This window comes from Aethina tumida, chromosome 3 (assembly GCF_024364675.1).
Source record: "Aethina tumida isolate Nest 87 chromosome 3, icAetTumi1.1, whole genome shotgun sequence".
Taxonomy (NCBI): domain Eukaryota; kingdom Metazoa; phylum Arthropoda; class Insecta; order Coleoptera; family Nitidulidae; genus Aethina; species Aethina tumida.
Window position 1 is genome coordinate 18,881,622 of NC_065437.1, and position 20,584 is coordinate 18,902,205.

Consider the following 20,584-nt stretch of genomic DNA (forward strand, 5'->3'; position numbering starts at 1 on the left):
TGTTAATGAATGTACAATAGTGGTCAGTATTTTAGCGTGACACTTTATCAATAACTTGGCACCAAATAATGTATGTTGACAATTTGTGACATTATATTATCGAAGAAGATAACTGCCAATTGTCAGAAATAATCCACTCCAAAAATGGTGTGGCCTAGGAATGATTATAAAAACGAAAATTATACAAATAACACGAAACTTTGTTTACCTGTACAATTGCCGAGTGAAAATGAAAAGTTCAACAATGCCCATCACAAAGAATTATTACCTCTATTAAATCCAAATAGAGTTCGTCTCACAGCCCAATGGATTATGATATCTAAAGAAACAGCAACTGTTAAACAACTGATTAAATTCTTAGCCAGTGGTATGAATATCGTTAGATTATCATATTCTTTAGGACCAGTCAGTTTTTTACTGGAATTATTAAAAAATATACGACAGGCCAGAGAAGAATACAGTCAACAAATTGGCCGATACGTTCCGCTAGCAATTTCAACAGATGATGTAGGATCTGTAATTCAAGTAGGACATTTTCTAAAGGAAAAAGAATATTTCCCAAAAGGCCATCAAGTAATCTGTACTGAAGACATTGCATTTTTTCATAAAAGTAACCGCGATTACCTTTATATTGGATTAAAGAATATGCACGTAGTTCTGTCTCCTGGAAATAAAATAAATATAGATTTTGATGCAGTCGTCTTAGCAGTAGACGGAGTTGTTGGAACTAATATTGTATGTACGGTCGAATTAGGTGGATATTTAACCAGCAGGGTTAAAGTTATTATATTTGGGACACATGTGTCTTCATCAAAATTCAGTGCGGAAGACTTCAAAGCATTGTCTTTCGCCGTTAAGAATAATCTAGATATTTTCTGTCCTTCGTCCATTGAAAATGCTGAGGACGTCTTACATATACGCAAAAAAATAAAGACTCTGGGTGGAAATATTGCTATAGTTCCAAAAATTGATAATTGGGAAGGTAAATAAATTTTATTCCAATATATAACATCATGACAATCTCACGCTTATAATAATCATATTATTATCCTAAATAAAACATGTTTTAGGCGTCTGCAATATAGACTCAATTTTGCCAGTGGTTGATGGCGTATTTGTAGGAAGAGGTTATCTAGGATATACAATCGGATGGCGCAAAGTGCCAATTGTACAGAAATCATTAATATCCAAAGCAAATATTTCAGGGACACCAATCTGTGTGTTGGGGCAGTTCGTGACAGAAATGGCCACACAAGTTACACCCACTTATGCAGAAGTTGGGGATGTTGCAAATTTAGCAATGGACGGAGGGTCATCACTCATGACTCACAGTGAGACAACAACGGGAAAATACCCTACAGAAGTTTGCAAAGTTTTAGATCGCTGCTTAAAAATTGGTGAATTAGGATTTTTTTATAAAAGACACTTTAGAGATGTACTTAAAACCGTTAAGGTTCCAACTTATATAACTGATGCCATAGCTATTTCGGCAGTTTTAGCTTCGTATGTATGTCTAGCATCTACAATAATTTGTATAACTCAATCGGGGAAAACGGCTCAGTTGCTCTCCAAATATTTTCCCAGATGTTCTATACTGGCTGTTACTAGAAAACTTGATACAGTAAATCAGTTACAGTTGTGCAGAGCTGTTGTGCCATTATATTATAGAAAACCACGACTTGACAACTGGTGCTGTGATATGGAAAAAAGACTTGAATACGGTATTCAGTTTGCCGCAGAAACTGGAATTACTAAAGATGGTGATCCTATTATATTACTGCATCCTGGTAAACCAGGTTCTACAATCACAAGTACTGTAAGAATAGTAATTTCCCCTACTATTCAAACATCTATTGTTCCAGAAATTGAATAACATGTAAATTTTAATTATTGACTCGCTGTGTTACATAATAATTATTGCTTTTTTATAACAGTACAGTAAGAGTTTATAAGAAGAGAAAAAACAATTTTTCCGATATATGTATATTGTGTTATTAACATAATAAAATATTTTCATAATAAGACACATTTGTTGTGCGTTGTCTGTTTGCTGTTGCATTTAACAAAATAATGTCCATTTTACTATAACATAAAATAAATATCAATAAATAAATGAGCTATAATGTAGCATAATGTGCTAGCACCCTTTAATTTAACAGCGTATTTCATACTTTGTAGATTTTTTTATTTCAGAGTGGTGAAAAATGCTGAAAAATATATTAAGTACGCTAATCAAAAGTCAATACCTAAATTTTCCCAAGGTCTACATGTTTGTTAATTTTTATGTTAAAACAGGATAAAGAATTGCTAACATAACTTTTGTACAAGTTTATGATACAACTTAAATCTACTCCTAAATATGCATACTATACAATTATCACAAGAGTATACCGTGTAAATATAGACTTTGAGCCAGTTCTCATATCAAAAATATGACTTATGTCGTTTTGAAAAAAATATAAAATCCATAATCACACGGAGAAATTAACCCTATACTAATTTGCTTTCTTCAATACTTTTGTTATTCGAGAGCTCCATGACCAGTGCTGGGCAGCATTAGACATAACAATCCACTACCTAAAATATACATTGATTTAGTAATTGATTAATTGATGGTCATGTCAATTATGTTCAATGAAAATACCAAACTTACCCAAGAGCATAGATGCAAATAAAACTATTGGTACCACACAATTAAGATCAATGAGAAAACCAAATAAAAGATTTCCTATTAGGGCACCTCCCCTTCCGAATGTTAATGATAATGCTGCTGCCATTACCCTAAAAATGCACATCCATGTTATTAGATTTTTATTCGATATATTGGCTAAAAAAATTACCTTAAATGTGTAGGAAACAAATCCACCATAACACAGTACACAGTACTGATGCCTAGACTTGTTAGAGCTTCAAATATACATGACAAAACCAAATTAGAAATTGTAGAATCTACGAAATAGAGTCCGAAAGTCACTGCACTAGCCACTAACAAACTGAAGACTAAAACAAAATTGGTTAATAAATTTCATTAAACATACACAGTAATTTACGAAATTCGTGCCCTCCATTGTTCCACCGTTTTATTCTATTTTCTAAAATGATGACAGAATTATATTCGCACTTTAATGTTAATTAAAATTTAATATCAAAAACATAAAATTATCAGTTGCCTCAATATGAATTAGTTTCCCTAGCTTATCATTTTAGCAATAAAAAAGTTATCGAAGATTGAGGGGATACTGGTTGCCATATAAACGCTAAATACTAAAATATTCTAACAGTCCGAAATAATGGGGTGCACAAATTTCGTTGACACGTTACAGTAATATTACCTAAGAAAAATTTGGTGCCTAATCGTCTGACGCACAACGGTAACCAGAAGCTTGTAGGTATGCATGCTAATCCGATGATTAATGTGTGTAAAAATACAGAATCTGCTATTGGCTCCCCACAAAATTCATTTTCAACAATGGTAGCATTGCCCGACACAACTACAGATGATACCTCACAAACTGATGCTTTTTTATTGGGATGAAGGGTTTCGAATTCCTCAAATCGATAAAATAATTCGGGGAACCATATCATTAATGTGTAATAACTAAAAAAATAATTATAATGTTTAAGGAGAATGTGCCTTAATTTAACAAATGTACCTAGTCGTCAGTCCAAATTGGATTAAACAAGTAATTACAGTATACCGTAAGTGTGGCGGTTTACAGAGAGCTTTCGTTTGTTGCCAAATTTCCCTTAAAAGCATTTTTAACTCTTTTGGCTTTCTTATTCTCAGACTGCGAATACTTCTGGTTGATTGTTGCGACACTACACTCATGGCTCTAACTTTTTCTCTTAAGCTTGTTATCTGAAAGTATTGTATTGAGTGAATATTACATTGCAACATTTATTATTTTTTTGTGTAAACTTACGGGAAAATCAATGGCGTTCTCCCCTGTGTTACTGGCATACATTTCTCTAAGCACTTCCAAGGCAGCGTCTGCTTCGCCACATTCCAATAAAAACTTAGGACTCTCGGGAAAAAAGAAAAGCCAGAATCCTATAAAAATACTAGGAATAGAACATGCTGCCACAAATAAGTTCCAACTTGCAAATTTGAAATTAGGCGTCACGTATTCAAATTCCATTGGAATTATTATCCAGGCAATACCTATAACAGGGAAATAAAATATTTTTGTAATTTAAAACATAATGTTATGCACCAATATTTTAACTTACCCGGTAATACTATTACACCTACAGTCCAAAATAGTTCCATCCAACATAAAATCGTTTCTCTATATTTTCCAGGTTGGAACTCGCCCAAATATGGAAAACATATACCCATGGCACCAGTTATTCTAAAATATAATAATATATATTTATGTAACTAATACGTAAGTTCCATATCTTACGCGAATCCGTTCAAAAACCTAAAGAGCATAAACAACCAATATGCCTGAGATATGCTGGACAAAAGGCCGCATGTACCGTCCATCAGCAGAGCACCAATTAATACTGTTTTTCTTCCTTTAGTATCAGCCAGGCATCCCCAGAAATATGAGCCAATGACCATCCCTTAAAAAGTCATACATTATTTATGCACATTTTGTTTATTTACGGAAAAAGTTACGAAAATTTATTTCATTTGATTCCTTAAAGAATGCATTAGCGATATTAGTTTTATATTATTAATTTCTATTATGGATAATTACTAATCATTATTCAATGTCGACTAAGAAACGGATAATATATGAACCAGAGAGAATAACCTCGAAGTCTGGACACCTTGTCTCGCAAAGAAACAAACGATAAAAACGATAAGAGCGTATAAAATTCGTGCAAGGTTTTGAAAAGACATTTTTCCAGATCAACTGAAGAATAATAATGGGAATAACCGTGGAGTTAAAGTTCAATGTTTCATGGGTAAGTCTATATTAAAATGTAAAGGTCAACAATATTGGATGAAAATCGACTAAATAGGGAGACATTGACCCTTATATAAAAACAGTACAAATATGATTTTCATGTGACAAGACTGGTAATATTTACTAATTTGCTATTCTAATTTTAGATAATCTAAATCATCAGTTACGGGCCGTGAAAGTATTTCAATTATTGTTGAAAATTTCCCTATATAGGGTTCTGATAATCTTGCTTAATTAAACCATTCATATGTTATTCAAAAATAAAATAATAATAATAAAAAATATAGAATAAAAAATAATTTAAAGACATTTAAATAAGGTATAAAAATAAATTTCGAAACTATAATCTAAAATTAAAATAAAAAATACTATCAATAATCTTAACTTATAATTTTAATTAATATTTGTCATAATTGAAGAAAACACACAGATATTTATAATTATCTTTTGATTCTGTTCAAGAAGGTACAACAAGGTGTCTGAACAGATTAATATTTAATAAATTCGTAAATAAAAATCTAATAACATATCACTAATAATAGAATTATTCAATAGTACGTAATAACTATGTTTTTGAAGAGGGCTTGCAATTCAACGTTTTTTTTTTTTCGTTTAATATTTTTCCTTTTTATCTTTCATGATATATCATAACATTAAAAAAAGGAATAGTTACTAACTTAGAGTTAAAAATTGATAAATACAAAATTTCAACAATTTGATTTTTTCTTACCAAGCATAGGAGCTGCTGTTAACCACCCTTTGTCCGATGAAGACATTTGAAAATCGCAAGTTGCTGAAGGTAGGACAAATGAGATTATTGTGATTCCGACAGCTGTATTGAGGTATATAAGTCCGCATATTGTTAAAAGTGTAAAGTGAAATTTCCCAAATCCTGAAATAAAAAAGTATATAAAATTTTAATAAAACATTTTAGAATAAGATAATGTAGATAATAGTATAATAAAAACAATATTTTGTAAACATAGTTGGAAATCAGGCATAATAAAGTAATAAATGCAATAATTTAAAATATTTACGATATAAGTTAATTTTAATAAAATATGTATATTTTATTGAAAATCGACAGTTAAAATCAATACGGTTCTTTGTGGAAGTCAACTTGACCCACATGTGAATGACTTTGCACCTGAAACCATACCAAAAATAAATGGTAATGTAGTCCTTGTTCAAAGAAACATGCAACAAGAATCCCAGAAGTGATTTTTCCTTTGATTTAATAATTGTTATGTATTCCTTGCCTAACACTAATATTTATTGTATCAGTTGTTATTTATGTTAATTTAAATGTATTTTTTGTAATTTTTGACTTATACGATTTGTAAATTGGTCTAATAAGAATATATCTTAAACAAATAAAAAATATTTGCATACTTAATACCTATATTGAAAATGAGTAAACGAAAACGTCAACATTAAAAAATTTAAACTAATAAATTAAATTAACGCTTTCAAAGCAAATTGAAAGGAGACAAAGTACTAGCTTATAACAAATATGAGTACACAGAAATGCAAAATATTGACAATTCGAAAAAATACCGCATAAACAATAAATTAAAAACATAACAAATATAGAGTAGTAGAAATATTATTTTGGCCCAGTTTTAAACAGGATCAAGTTCAATGGCATTACAAATTTACTACATCAACAACAACAAATGTCAACAGTAAAAAAAGCTCTTTTAAAGGGAGAATAAAATATTTAGTTCGACCTTGCCTTATAGGCAATCAATTACTTTTTTATAATTCCACGTAATCGATAATCAACGGAAATAATACATAAATAATTTTAAATTGTTGTTATATGAATGTATTGAATGATAATGAACGCTACATTATTCCGTTTATTTTTGTGTCAATAGTAATTGCTTCGTAAATATTTCAATAAAATAATTTGTTCCTACAACATAACATACGTGCCGAACATTTTGTTAATTATATGTTACAATTTGTTTAATTGTTTGAGGAACTTTCTTCTAGTTATTCATACAGATATTTGAAAATTTCCAAAATAATTATTATTGTCATTGGATTATTATTTATTTAAGTAATCGTAATTATTAAAAACTTGTTCTTACACAATATATTATGACATCAGTTTATATCAATTTTTTGAAGTTTTCATAATAATTATTATTGCTTAAGTTCAATAACTTTAATTTAAATATTAATGAACAAATTCGTTAAATAACAATAAATATTAAATATAACTTTAATATTCCAAAACTTGTATATTAATTTCAATATATAGAATATGTTTGTGATGTTTAACAAACTATTGCCTTCAAGTTATAAAAAATTGTGTGCATAATATTTTAAAATATTTGCTTGAAATTGACTGAACGAGTTATCAAGATAAAGGAAAATTGAAATATTTTTTCATAACAATTATATTCTTGTAGACAATGAATTATTATTATGATAATTATTATTAATGAAATAATGTTAATGTCGTTAATTAAATATATCAACAATTTTAATTTATATAATATATTTTAACGAGCAAATTCGTTAAATAACACTAAATATTGGATATAATTTTAATAATCCAAAAATTGGACATTAATTTCATAATATAAAAAAAATTAAATCATAAAAAAATGAGTGTTTATAATTTTGAAATAAGTACTTAAAATTGACTGAATGAATATATATACAAAAAAATAAAAATTAAATAATATAAAAAAGTACTTACCAGTGCTTTCTAAAGCCCTCTCAAAATCCTCCCCTTGCTCCTCAATAAAATCCAATCCTGAAAGAAAAAGAAACTCAACTTTACTCTCCGCTATAAGAAGCAAACTAAAGCCGAAAATAAATGTAATAAACACTGACCCATGATTGGTACTCTTTGGTAAAATCACGCACGCAAATGTAATATCCAAATAAACCGGCAGTTGTCACTAAGAAGCCACAGGTACAATAATGTTATTTATTTGCGATTGAGCATACTATACCCAACTGCATGAGTTACCTTCAAAGGCCATCAGATTTCATTGGTCAAATATCCATTATCAACTAATATCTCAAGTTCATCTACTCCCCGACTATTATTTTTAACACATCATTTTTCTCTTGTCCGACGATTAGCGGCATACAAATTGTCTGGAAAGTTTGAATCACTTCATCGACATTTTACGTTAGTTTTTTAACCGATACATGATCAGTGTTGGCACCGTATATCATGACGGAGACTAATAACCGCGTTGTGCGAGTTTCTCCACAAAAATGACCATATAATGACAACTTTAACTAAAAATAGAAGCAATCGATAGATGAATTAATTACTTTAATTAGGTTTACACATGTAGTTTATAAAGCGTCAAAATTGTACACATAACATTACAAGATTAACACCACATAAATTATGGACGCGGTTTAAACTGATCTTTAGACTGTCTAACACTTTTCGTTTACTTTATCGATTGCTTGTTTTTATCTTGGGGGAAATAATGGATTGTATGGAACCAGAAAATACGATGCGTACGCGGTTTTATTTGAGACCATATATCGATATTGATTCCCGTAAAAAATTGTAATTTCGTTATTACATCCGCCGGTCTATTCGATACTAATTGCTAAACGATTCGCACCAAGAGTTTTCCCCACTGCACTGAATATAATAATACCATTTATCCAATTTTTGACTAAGCATTTTTAATGCCAATCAAACAAGATCTCATTACCACTTTACGCAAAGTAGAATTCAAAATACATATTTAAACCACTATTAATATTGGTCTAAAAAAACCATTGTTAACAATTGCTTAATAAAATATTTACGATTTCCAAAAATACTCCACAATAAAACACTGGAAATAGAACAATAATTTTTTATGTTACTTGTTGATTATAAGTTAAAGTAAGTAGCTCATTAAAATATAATATTTGCGTTGTTTTTCGTTGACGGAACAAACATGTACAAATATGTGCTGAATCCAAAAGTTTCGGATATATTTATCTAGATCCTAATAATTATTCTAAACTGTTAATTAAAAGGCGATTAATTAGTGAATATTTTTGTGTCATAAATTTATTTATGAATTTAACATTATTTACGACGTAAAGGTACCAAAATGACCCTAGTGATAGATCTATCAAAAACTCAAATGTCGCAGTTTTCAAAAATATTTAAATTGATTGATTTTGGGACACATCGTGTAGTACAACAACCTACTTCCTAATTGTAAATTATGAAACCAATCAATTAAATGGTTGATTACAACTGTACACCTATATAATAAATTTGTTCAAACAGAGGTCAGTAATAGATTTGATATAATTGCTTGGATATCCTGAACATTATTGATACAATTACAAAACCACTACATGTAAAAATTTATAACAGAGCAACTAAGGATGTTGTTAAGTGTAACGAGGTCCCAACAAGATAAGTTAATGGACAGTGATTATTTCTGCTTCTAAACTTTCATACTTAGACAAATTTTATCAGTTAATTTTTCCAATAAATATTTAGAAACACACCTCGAAAATTAATATTTATTCAAATTCAATATTAACTTGATTAAGATAAAATTATTTTATATATTTTCATAAAAAAAGAATATTTTCTTATGCCATGGTATCTGAAATGAAAAATTAATTAATCGTGGCCAGATATTTCTTCTACATATATACAATATACTAAAGCACAACTACGTCATAGACGTTAATCAAATGTATGAATTTGTCAAATTTCCTCTTACTTCCAATCCTTTTTCTAGTAAAAATAATGGTTAAAGAATAGTGTACTTTGGAGTTATAATTGGTTGTTAATTTAACTAAAGGTAAGAATAACATTTGAAAATTTTTACGATTTTATAAATGTAATTAACAATGTGTTGTATTATATATATATATATATATATATATATATATATATATATATATATATATATATATATATATATATATATATATATATATATATATATATATATATATATTCAAAAATTGACGTGAGTTTTATATATATATATATATATATATATATATATATATATATATATATATATATATATATATATATATTTCAAAAATTGACGTGAGTTTTTTAATTTGCACATGGAATCTTACAGTGACGAGATAATTCGCGTAAATTCTCCAGCGACAATAACAATGCGCGGAAAAATCAGAGCAACACTTGCAGGAAATGCATTTAGATTCAAGTCATTTGTGCTCAGTTCGCGCGATTGGTCAAGATCATCCGGTATGTGCACTTGACTTGAGAAGGTTTGCGGATCAGAAGCGAGGTCATGTACTTGTCCCACAGACCAATAGTACCATTGATGATTTGAATATTCCTTTATTTATATTTTCACTATTAATAATATTATTATGTAATACGATAGTTTTATGATAAGTCTGTTATCCACAATGGCTTTCATGTGCATATTTCTATCAAACAGTGTTTATTTATTTCACAGCGGTGTCTTTATATCACACTTTCTTGATTATACCACTTACACGGACCGATTATATTAAAAATCTTTTGATCTGTTTTTTTAAGGTTCAATATTTTGTATGAAAATAATTTAGTAACGAGAAAATTTAAATAAAATTACGTACGTTCCATCACGTTGGCCAGTTTCAACTCCTTGTTCAGACCGAGAAGAAGAGACAATTATCGTAATCAACTCATTTATCGTCAAGTTACATTATAATCAGTATCAACCAAGACACATTTGAGTTACGTACAAACGAGATAATTGAAATTGTCAAACTCCTAATTTTGTAATCCTCACTTAAGTTATGTCGAATCCGTTTGTCTAATTTTTTGGATGAAATTTATTGCGTGAGACCTCTTTCTAATGGTTGATTCATTGCAGTTTAATGAGCGGGCTATTTCCAAACATATTACAAACATTTTGCACGATATATTGCTTAATTTCTTCGTTGGTACAGATTTTAGGATCACCTTGAAGTTGTTTATCTTCAGCACATTCATTGTCACTTTTAAACCGACGAAACTAAAATAATACGACATTATCACTTACAGCATTTTTTCCAAACGCATTGTAATGAGACGTGTCGGTTTTGTCTATTTAAGCAGACCATTCAAAAAATTGTTTTAAATACAGTATAAGAAAAAAATAAATAGTTTAGTTAGAAAATTTATAAAACGCTTTCAAATAATACATTTTTTTTTTTCAAATAGGATGATAAACCTAAAACATTCCAAACAAACTGAAATATTTAAATTTCTGTGATTACCTCACAATAATTATTAAACTTATTCAAATATATAAATGAATATAATAATCAACTAATGAATCAAACGCATTAATAATAATAATATATGGATTTTTAACCTAGTAGAAAATTAAAATCATTAATCATTTAAATAAGGTTAATTCGTTGGCATTTTGTATATAGGGCACACATTTTCATCAGTTTCTAAAACTAGATAAACTAATTTCTTAATTAATCAATATGTAAATTTTGGGTACTACTTCTCACACACTGCTAAAATCAAGGGTACTACCAAAACAATCTAATAATAATTTATGGATTTATACATTCAATTAATTATAAACATTTGTTTTAGTTCAACATTACATTATTAACCTTCTTGATTTCTATATTTATGTAATGCATATCTTAGGAAGAATTCCATGGAAACTGTTACCTTGCTACAGACAAACCGTTATTGCAAATAACATTAATATTATGTGTTCAATGATGAGCAGAATATAAATTCATTCGGATATTTAAAAATGTAATGTAATGGTTAAACAATTTTTGATCTTTTTATTCATTCGATATCCAATTGTTTTGAAAAACTGCTTTGAAATTGCACTCATACTGAACATCATACAAGATATTTTTAGGTGACACATCGTCTGATCGTCTAATTTTAGTAATTAAAATTTGTGCGCTCGAAAACACGGTTGCTGAGACGCTCAAACTTTCAATTTCATAGACATGCGTCCACGTGCCTATTAAATATATGTATACTGTTTTATGAGCCATGAATTTTTCTTGGCAATATTTTTTAATAAATAATAATAATAATATTTATAATAAAATTAATTTGACCCACTTCAATTTTTTATCGTTTAAACCAACATTGCATAAAGTAAATAAACTTCTTGTTCGCAATAACGCAAACAATTACGAAGGATCAATTTTAGTTGAATTATGCAATAAGTGGAAACTTTTAAAAAACCCGTCTGAAGGGTAACACATCGATTTTTTACACAACGTCTTAATTTTGTCCTCATGATTGTTTTCAATATCGCCTTCAATTGTTCATTCATTATGAATGATCGAATATTACAAGTTGACGCGTCTCGAATACAATTAATTGTGGGCTTTAAACACATTGCATACGTGGTCGGTATAAATAAATTATGTAAACAAATGTGTAACTGTATTTTATTCGGATAAAAAGAAAGTCAAGGTGATGATTGGTTGGTCTTATGCTTCAAGAATATTACTTTTACAATTAAAATGTGTGAAGAATAAGGAGAAATATGTTTCCCATTTTTAAATATCGTTGTTCAAATTTCATTTGAATTTTTAGTTATTTGTGATTTTGACTTAAAATGTCAAGCTAAAATATTTGTTTTAATTTGTTTTCGTGGAACTGAGGAATGATTTCAGTAGAATGAGCTTTTCTGTAACTACATCTGGAGTTGTCTAATTGGCTTAGAATTTCAGAGGCTTCTTTCTCATAACCCTCATGGGTTTCCACTTCCAGATAATGCTAAGCCTAAAATAATTGATTTATTGTATCTTTTTATATGTTGACAAAATCGACTTAATACAATTAAGGCCATGTTCCTAAATTAATTAATATGCTTACACCATATCATATCTATTGTAAAATCGTGTTGAATTAATTACTTGCTTCGTGTTTAGAGACAAATTCGGAGATATGATTAATATTCTTGATTAAAATAATTGATGGCCGAACAAAAACGTAACAACGGGTAAAAGCTTTTTAGTTTAAGTACTTAAGCCGAGAGACATAATTACCTAATATTGTTGTTGTCAAATTTACAATATTTATTAGGTCAAATGACCATAAAAAGTATGAAATAATTAATATTCTAAATTTATAATAATTTCATTACTAAATGAACAATATTAAAAATACCAAACGACTGGTTAAAACCAGATTTAACGACGTATGATAAAAATAAACCAGTCAACAAATATAACACAACGTTCCAAGTATTCGTTGACAAAAATCGAACAAACAATTTTTGCTACACAAGGTGGAAAATACCCAGATTCAATTTGAGCATACATTGTTGTGGTTAAGAAAATACTATAAGGAACAATTTGCATATAAATTAACGCAAATTTAATTAGAGATAAATTGTAAAGCTATTCCATGAAAATTAATCAAGAGAATGTTGACGAAGTTGTATAATATTGATTTATATAAATTCGTGATATTTTGCAAAACAAGTAATTTAATGGTGGTGGCAATACAATTTAACACCCCCAGTAAATTAAATTAAATATTCTTTAGAATCATTATTTGCTCTTTATTATATTTTGACAGTTAGTTAATGCACATTTAAACAGCATATACAAATACTTTATACCAACTATAAAGTATCATATATTATTTGATTTTACAATTGTGATATTAATTCAACAAGTTTTGTAATATTTTTTCTTTGTTATTCATTCAGTATAAATATTTAAACAGTTAGTATTTATATAACAATCTTAAGTGATAAATAGAGAATATTACATATATAATTTAATGATATAACAATAAAATATGTACTAATACATATGTATACACAATTATAATTAATAGTCGAAAAAAAAAAATCCATGAACAAATTAGAAAAATATATAAAGAGAAATTTTGAAATGTTTAATGAAATTTTATTTTATTTATAAATATAATAATACTATTTAAGAATTTCAAGACATTATTGTTTAATTTAAATATTTTTAGTGGCTCATAATTTCATATCACCGTCAACCCCTTCGCGAATAGCTACATGCCTTTTCAGCAGACTTATTTACCCGACGCGCAGGACAAAACAAGGAAGTGTAAAATATTGTGCCGTTGAGGGTGTTCTTTCATCAAACAAGTGGTTGTGCTTTGATAGTCGACAATGTTTAAATTCTATTGTGTTCTATTCTAATTGAAATGGCTGAAAAATTGTACGAATATCAAGGACTGTCTGGAAGATTGCACACAATTAGAGATGATGTACGGGAACGATACGCATTGTGGAAAGAAAGAAATCCAGGAGGTATTGTAGATAATATTAAGAGATGTTTTGCCAGTGAAAATTGTGGCACTGGAAATGTTGTTTACGAGGATTATTCTCACATTTACAGGTAAGTCCCTGACAGATTATTGTAATTTTTAATTATCCATCCTCAATTAGAAGTAAGAATAATTTTTTTTCTACATTTATTGTAATGCATAATGCTATTTAGAAATTCAATGTTTCTATCAAGAATAAATTCAACAAAGAATAATGCGTTGTGCAACACATCGACAAAGTACTTTATTTTATTTAATTAGTATAATTTTATTATTTTCACATGCAGAAAACATACAAACGTCAAAGATCAATACTTTTTGATTGTCACATTGTTAAATCTTGATAACTATGAGAATAATAAAAATAATACTGGAAACTGGAATTATATAATAAAACATTATATGATAATTCGTTTAAAATTACACATTAAATAAGGAAAAATAAAATGGTAATTTTACTAAACCTTTTAATCACATATTTAAAATATTTTTATTATTATAACATGGTTATACAGTAAAAATCAGCTTCTTTTTTCACCCCACAAAACAAGAATCTAAAGATGAATAAAATTAATAGCAATTATAAATACAAATTATATATATATATATATATATACAAAGACCTATTAATATATATGTATATTTTTTATCATTCTGAAATTTTGCAAAAAAAAATAACTGAATCATTAAAACAAACTAATTTTAAATATAGTTAATATTAATCTAATATTTCTCAATAAATATTTTAATGAGATCTAAGTATAAAGTACTATTAAACCTGTTACATTTATTTGAATACATTGCTTTATTGAAACTCTTTTAAGGATAATTATATTTTTAATTAAACCTTACCTAAAATTATCATGTCTACATATCACAAAAGCACAAATCCAAATATGAATAATATATAACGAATATAATCACTACACAAACTAGGTATGTGGCAAACTACATTAGTAAATTAGTTGAGTGTCTAAAATACATGTGACTTTCCACTTAGATGTTTTTAAAATAAACCACATCTTACATATTTTTAAAGCTAGCTTATAATATTATGTATTACAAATTTCATTAAACCAATATCTTGAATTGGATAAAAATATCAGTGAAAACTAAATTCATTTGTTACAGACGTAAAAGCAGAAAGGAACTGATCCGCATATCAGCTGCCGTAATGGGCATTGAATTCTCATATGCTGCTGAAACTGCTTTTGTATCGCCGACTCTTCTGAAAATCGGCGTCGAGCACAAACATATGACTTTGGTCTGGGCTTTGTCTCCCCTTATTGGTTTTTTTTTGACTCCAATATTAGGATCACTGAGTGATAGATGTCCATTGAAATTGGGAAGGAGGAGACCGTTCATTTTTATTATGTCGCTTGGCGTTTTATTAGGTAAACAAATCGACTGATTATTCTGTGCAGCATATACATCTTTCAGGGTTAATACTTGTTCCAAATGGCGAGGAAATGGGATATTCCATGGGCGATGAAAGGCCTCCTAATGTCACACTTTCTAGTGTGGTGTCACATCGTACTAGTGCTTCGGTAAAAGATGAATTGCCAGAAAGATATTCCGAGTATTTACCAGAATATAACAATTATCATCCATGGGGTGTTTTCTTTACTATATTGGGGACAGTTTTATTGGATTTTGATGCGGACGCTTGCCAAAGTCCTGCACGTGCTTATTTATTAGATGTGACAATACCAGGTATATTAATTTATTTATATCATTTAATATTAAAATAATAATTTTAGACGATCACGCTAGAGGATTGAGTACGTTTACAATAATGGCTGGTTTAGGAGGATTTTTTGGATATGCACTAGGAGGAATCGATTGGGATAATACATCTATTGGTAACAATTGTTTAATTAGTTTAGCTGTATATAATTTATCTAATAAATTTCAGGAGTGTTACTAGGTGGACACGTTAAAGCAGTATTTACTTTAATTACAATTATATTTGTAATATGTGTATCATACACAATTACTAGTTTTAAGGAAATGCCCTTATATCTTTTCGAACTTAGAGGTGATATGGATCACGATGAAATCACTTCTAATTATGAACGATATCGAGAGGAGGCAGAAAATGAACAAATTCCTATTGATGGGCAAAACTACGGAGCACTAGATACAAAAAGTGACTTTGGAGTAAGCAATCAACCCTAAATTAATCAGACTCCGTAGTAATTATTTATACAAATTTGTTAGATGTTTTAGATATTAAACTGTTTTGAATAAAATGACCAGAAATGAAATGATTAATGAATGAACATAATTAATAACAAATATTGATCCGAAAACAAAACACATACATTAAAACAAAACGTATGACTTTGTCTCACCCGTTAAAACGCGCAACATATTGCCAAAATTTTTAGAAATTTCTTCAGTTCATCCATAGTCTAAGAGAACTATTAAAAAATTTCCATAAATGGTCAACAGTCCTAATGAAATTAATATTGCACACACATTAACTACTTCAAATGAGCACAATATCATTCGTTTAATCGGTTTGTTATTGAGTTTACTTAAAATTGTCAATAGGTCAATTGAAATACTGAAAGTGTTTCGTCACAGCAACTCGATAAAGATTATATCGAGTTTCAAGCAGAATTAATTTAAATCGCATGTAAATTATCAAGATGCCAATAATAATCAATTATTCATTATGTGTTTTTATATATTTTAATTGTTTAATTGTATTTTGATTTATTGGAATTCTAAGTCTAATAACTATTTTTACTGTCACAGAATTCCGAGAAATACTCTGCAGCAGAACCTGAGGAACTTAAACCGAGGAAAAGTATAGCTCCAGATCCTAATGCTTCTTTTATAATATATTTGAAGAGTATTATATTTATGCCACATTCTATAAGAATGTTATGTCTGACAAATTTATTCTGTTGGATGGCACATGTATGTTACTCATTGTATTTTACTGATTTTGTTGGGGAAGCGGTTTTCTTAGGAAACCCTGTGGTAGGTCTTAGTCAAACAGTAAATTTTGGATTATTAAAGAACTAAACCTGGCATTTGTATAATGATCTATTATGTTTTAGGCTCCAATTACTGACCCAACTCGAGAATTATATGAAAGTGGTGTACGATTTGGTTGTTGGGGGATGTCGATGTACTCTCTATCATGTTCATGTTATTCTATGATTATTGAAAAACTCATCGCTCGATTTGGGTGAGATACGACGTAAAACAGATTTTGTTGATTTGTAACTTGTTGTTTCAGAGCAAAAAAAGTGTATGTGGGTGGTCTTTTAGTTTATTCTAGCGGGATGTTGTTGATGGCTATAACGAAACATAAAGTTGGAGTGATATTGTTTAGCTGGACAGCGGGTGTTATGTATTCCACATTGTTTACTATGCCGTATTTGATTATTGCACATTATCATGCAAAGGGAACGGTGAGCAATTTGATTTTTTTTCCACATTTTAACAATAACCTCTTTGTTCCTCAGTTCGAAATAAATTCCGAGGGTGAAGAGAAAATAAGCAGCCAAATACGGGGACTTGGTACTGACGTGGCAATAGTTTCTAGTATGGTATTCCTCGCTCAATTCATTCTTTCTCTGTGTATGGGAACTATAGTAAGCGTTTCTGGTACCACCACGGCTGTTGTCAGTGTGGCCAGTTCGTTGGCTTTCTTTGGAGCTATATCTGCTACACGTGTTATGTATCTTGATCTATAGAACCGAATGAATTATTCCATATTAAATTGAAATCGCATATTTTATTTACTAATAAATATGGTAAATTTATATTTGCACAAATTAATTTATTTCTTTAATGTATCCTAAACTATGTTAATTTGTAATCTATTGTTTCAGTAATTAAAAATAATTGGCGGACAATACAAAGGTGTACGTGTAATTAATGTATGCATGAAAATTATTATGTCGAAATTGTTAGTAATATTAAATAAACAATTATAATATAGTATTTTATTTTTTTATAAACTTATTTTAAATTATTTATATAAAATCCTCATTCACAAATTGTATATGTATATAAAAATAATTATTCTATTTTTAAATACTCGACACACTTTTATTAGAAGTTCCAATATAATGTCAGGCAGCCGACACTAAAAGTTATAATATAAACAGCGGACGACATTAAAATCGGTATTTTTCAACGAGTTCGTGAAAATTTTACAACTTGGCAAGGAGACTGGCTTTTGTGCCAATAACACTGTTTATATATCTACCTAAATGACAAAAATACCACAAAAACAATTGACCGACGTATTTTCGTATGTAATGAAAGATTTTTACGGTGTAACTAATATATGATTAAAGTAAAAATATGTGAAATATTGTAATAATAATAATAATAATAATATAATAAATGATATGAATATAATGCAATAAAAACTACAAACTTATTATCTTTCGTTATTTTATTACACTAAATTTTGTAATAACATTTTTTCACAATTTAAGGAGGTAAATTTTATTTTTTAGTCAGTACTAATAAAAATTTAATTTGTGTCATATAATTTGTGAAGATAAACATGAATATTAAACTTTTTTAAGATAATGATTTTTATTACATATGCTGTATCACCATAATAAATTACTCTTTATCCTATATGTTTCTTATCAATGTATTTCAAAAATAATAATTAATTTTTGTCGGGAAATTAAAAACTTTAAATAAAAATTACGAGAACTAAATTTTAAATGCGTATAAATTTGTATGTTTCTTATAAACAGTTCTTGATATGTTAAAATTTAATTTAGATAACACACAAGTAATATATTCGAAATGTATTTTTTCTTCATAGATAAATATCCAACAAATAATTTAAAATATATTAATGACACCTTTATAATATTAATTTGTAACTTTTGTTTTATTAATATAAACTAGACGAAAAAAATAAAGTTCTCTAGTAAACATTCAATAAGAGTAAAATGAATTGTAGTTATTCATAAAAAAACGAAATTTTTAAAATTATAGAAATTTATCGTATGTTGTGTCTGGATTATAGTAAAACTTGCCAAATCTGAAAATGAATGTGGCACGCTACCGTCACGAGAATCAAACTAGATTATGTATGTAAAAATGTATCACACATATCGTAAATAGTCATACTAGTCAGGAAAACAAAGAAATAGTTGGAAGTTAAATTTATAAACACAGTATTGAGTCATGGAAACAAGAGAAAAACGTCAACAAAAACAAAAGATAAACGCCTAAATTGCTTACATGCTCTAACTCACTGACCCTCACTATCATCCTCTATAGCGTCATTGTTGTGTTGAAAAAACTGTATGATAATGTCACTTCCAGCCCAAGCAACTGCGTCTTTGACACTTCTACTCTTTTTTAACATAACGCCGCGACGACATATAACATACGTTATACACTGCGTGAAACAATTGTACTATGCCAACTAAGTCGATTCAAAAATAATTTCCTCATTGAATTCTTTCTGAATTTCTCATACACGTGGTGTGCTATCTTTTTTCAACAATTAAACGTATCTTTATTGAAGGATGTATTGGCTTGACAGAGATAAAATATATTTAATTGGCGTCCGGCTATTATTATTTGTAATTGAGGATCTGAGCCATACGTACGCGATTTGTTGGATGTCTATGGAAAATTTCCGCAGGTATAATAAAGCCCACTCAAATTTGCAATGGCGTATCTGCGGTATGGATAATGTGCAGTTACATATGTAATTAAATAAACAACATTTTCCAAAGTCTAACATTTAATCTTCACTCGAAAGTAATCATAAACTAATTAATAAATACTGTTGCGCAGCGCCTTATTTTTGATTGTGAATGTAGTTTCTTTAATACAAGATAATAGTCCGAATGTGATAAAGTAACAATAAATTTTAGTTGTATGCAATCTAAACTAAACTAGGTTTTGTTTAGTTTCAACCTTTTTCCAAGTTTTTACGGTATACATTATAATTTGTTTTCTGTACAAATTGTGTATATTTTTATTGTCTTATTAATTTTTTGGGTTACGCCAATGATGTATTTTATGATTAGGAAATAAATCAATATCTAAGTTATGAATAATATGCAGAGCTTATCAGTTAAACAATGGAAAATATAAAGTTTACAACTAATCAAATATTCTCTGAAATGTTTAAATCCACAAAATGTATGACGAAATAATCTTAATTACAATAATAATTTACAGACAATGAAATGTCGTTGGTAACGCTCAACAACATTTAATGATACTTTCTTGTTGATATTATTTTATGAATAAAATTAACTTGAGTGTCTCTTCAAATGATTTATTCATTAGGAAGGAAATCTAATGTATGTTGTTAACTTGAAGATTAAGATCCAGTTGACCAAACAATGGTCATTAATTGCGCCGCAACTTGAAAAGTATCAATGACTATTTGCTA

The 20,584-nt window shown here is 28.6% G+C and overlaps 4 protein-coding genes across 11 annotated transcripts in view; 3 read left to right on the forward strand and 1 right to left on the reverse strand.

Moving 5' to 3' along the window:
• The window catches only part of LOC109593864 (troponin T), a 168,468-nt gene that overhangs the window by 86,534 nt on the left and 61,350 nt on the right, over positions 1 to 20,584 (forward strand). The gene's annotated exons all lie outside the window — the stretch shown is intronic.
• On the forward strand, positions 145 to 1,873 carry LOC109609677 (pyruvate kinase-like). The gene is made up of 2 exons (XM_020026391.1): positions 145 to 982; positions 1,071 to 1,873. The coding sequence occupies exons 1-2, from the start codon at positions 145 to 147 to the stop codon at positions 1,871 to 1,873; spliced, it is 1,641 nt and encodes a 546-aa protein (XP_019881950.1).
• On the reverse strand, positions 975 to 19,586 carry LOC109593877 (synaptic vesicle glycoprotein 2B-like). Of its 6 annotated transcripts, none has more exons than XM_049965523.1 (11): positions 19,432 to 19,586; positions 7,633 to 7,689; positions 5,650 to 5,811; positions 4,407 to 4,569; positions 4,231 to 4,352; positions 3,924 to 4,162; positions 3,654 to 3,859; positions 3,333 to 3,598; positions 2,841 to 3,000; positions 2,654 to 2,781; positions 975 to 2,577 (listed from the first exon to the last, which is right to left on the reverse strand). In XM_049965523.1, exons 1-11 carry the CDS (start codon positions 19,538 to 19,540, stop codon positions 2,522 to 2,524), a joined length of 1,668 nt encoding a protein of 555 aa, XP_049821480.1. In that variant the 5' UTR covers positions 19,541 to 19,586; the 3' UTR covers positions 975 to 2,521. The 6 variants fall into 6 exon arrangements, with proteins under 6 accessions (XP_049821480.1, XP_049821485.1, XP_049821482.1 ...); XM_049965528.1 differs by having other exon boundaries at positions 19,414 to 19,546; XM_049965525.1 differs by lacking the exon at positions 19,432 to 19,586 and adding an exon at positions 16,533 to 16,871.
• LOC109593876 (proton-associated sugar transporter A) lies at positions 13,846 to 18,117 on the forward strand. 2 transcript variants are annotated; one of them, XR_007547622.1, is made up of 10 exons: positions 13,846 to 14,249; positions 15,310 to 15,572; positions 15,619 to 15,891; positions 15,939 to 16,040; positions 16,094 to 16,338; positions 16,942 to 17,169; positions 17,250 to 17,380; positions 17,432 to 17,606; positions 17,661 to 17,951; positions 18,030 to 18,117. XR_007547622.1 is itself a non-coding variant. In XM_020009005.2 (9 exons), the coding sequence occupies exons 1-9, from the start codon at positions 14,056 to 14,058 to the stop codon at positions 17,889 to 17,891; spliced, it is 1,842 nt and encodes a 613-aa protein (XP_019864564.1). In that variant the 5' UTR covers positions 13,846 to 14,055; the 3' UTR covers positions 17,892 to 17,962. The 2 variants fall into 2 exon arrangements, 1 of the variants encoding a protein (XP_019864564.1); XM_020009005.2 differs by lacking the exon at positions 18,030 to 18,117 and having other exon boundaries at positions 17,661 to 17,962.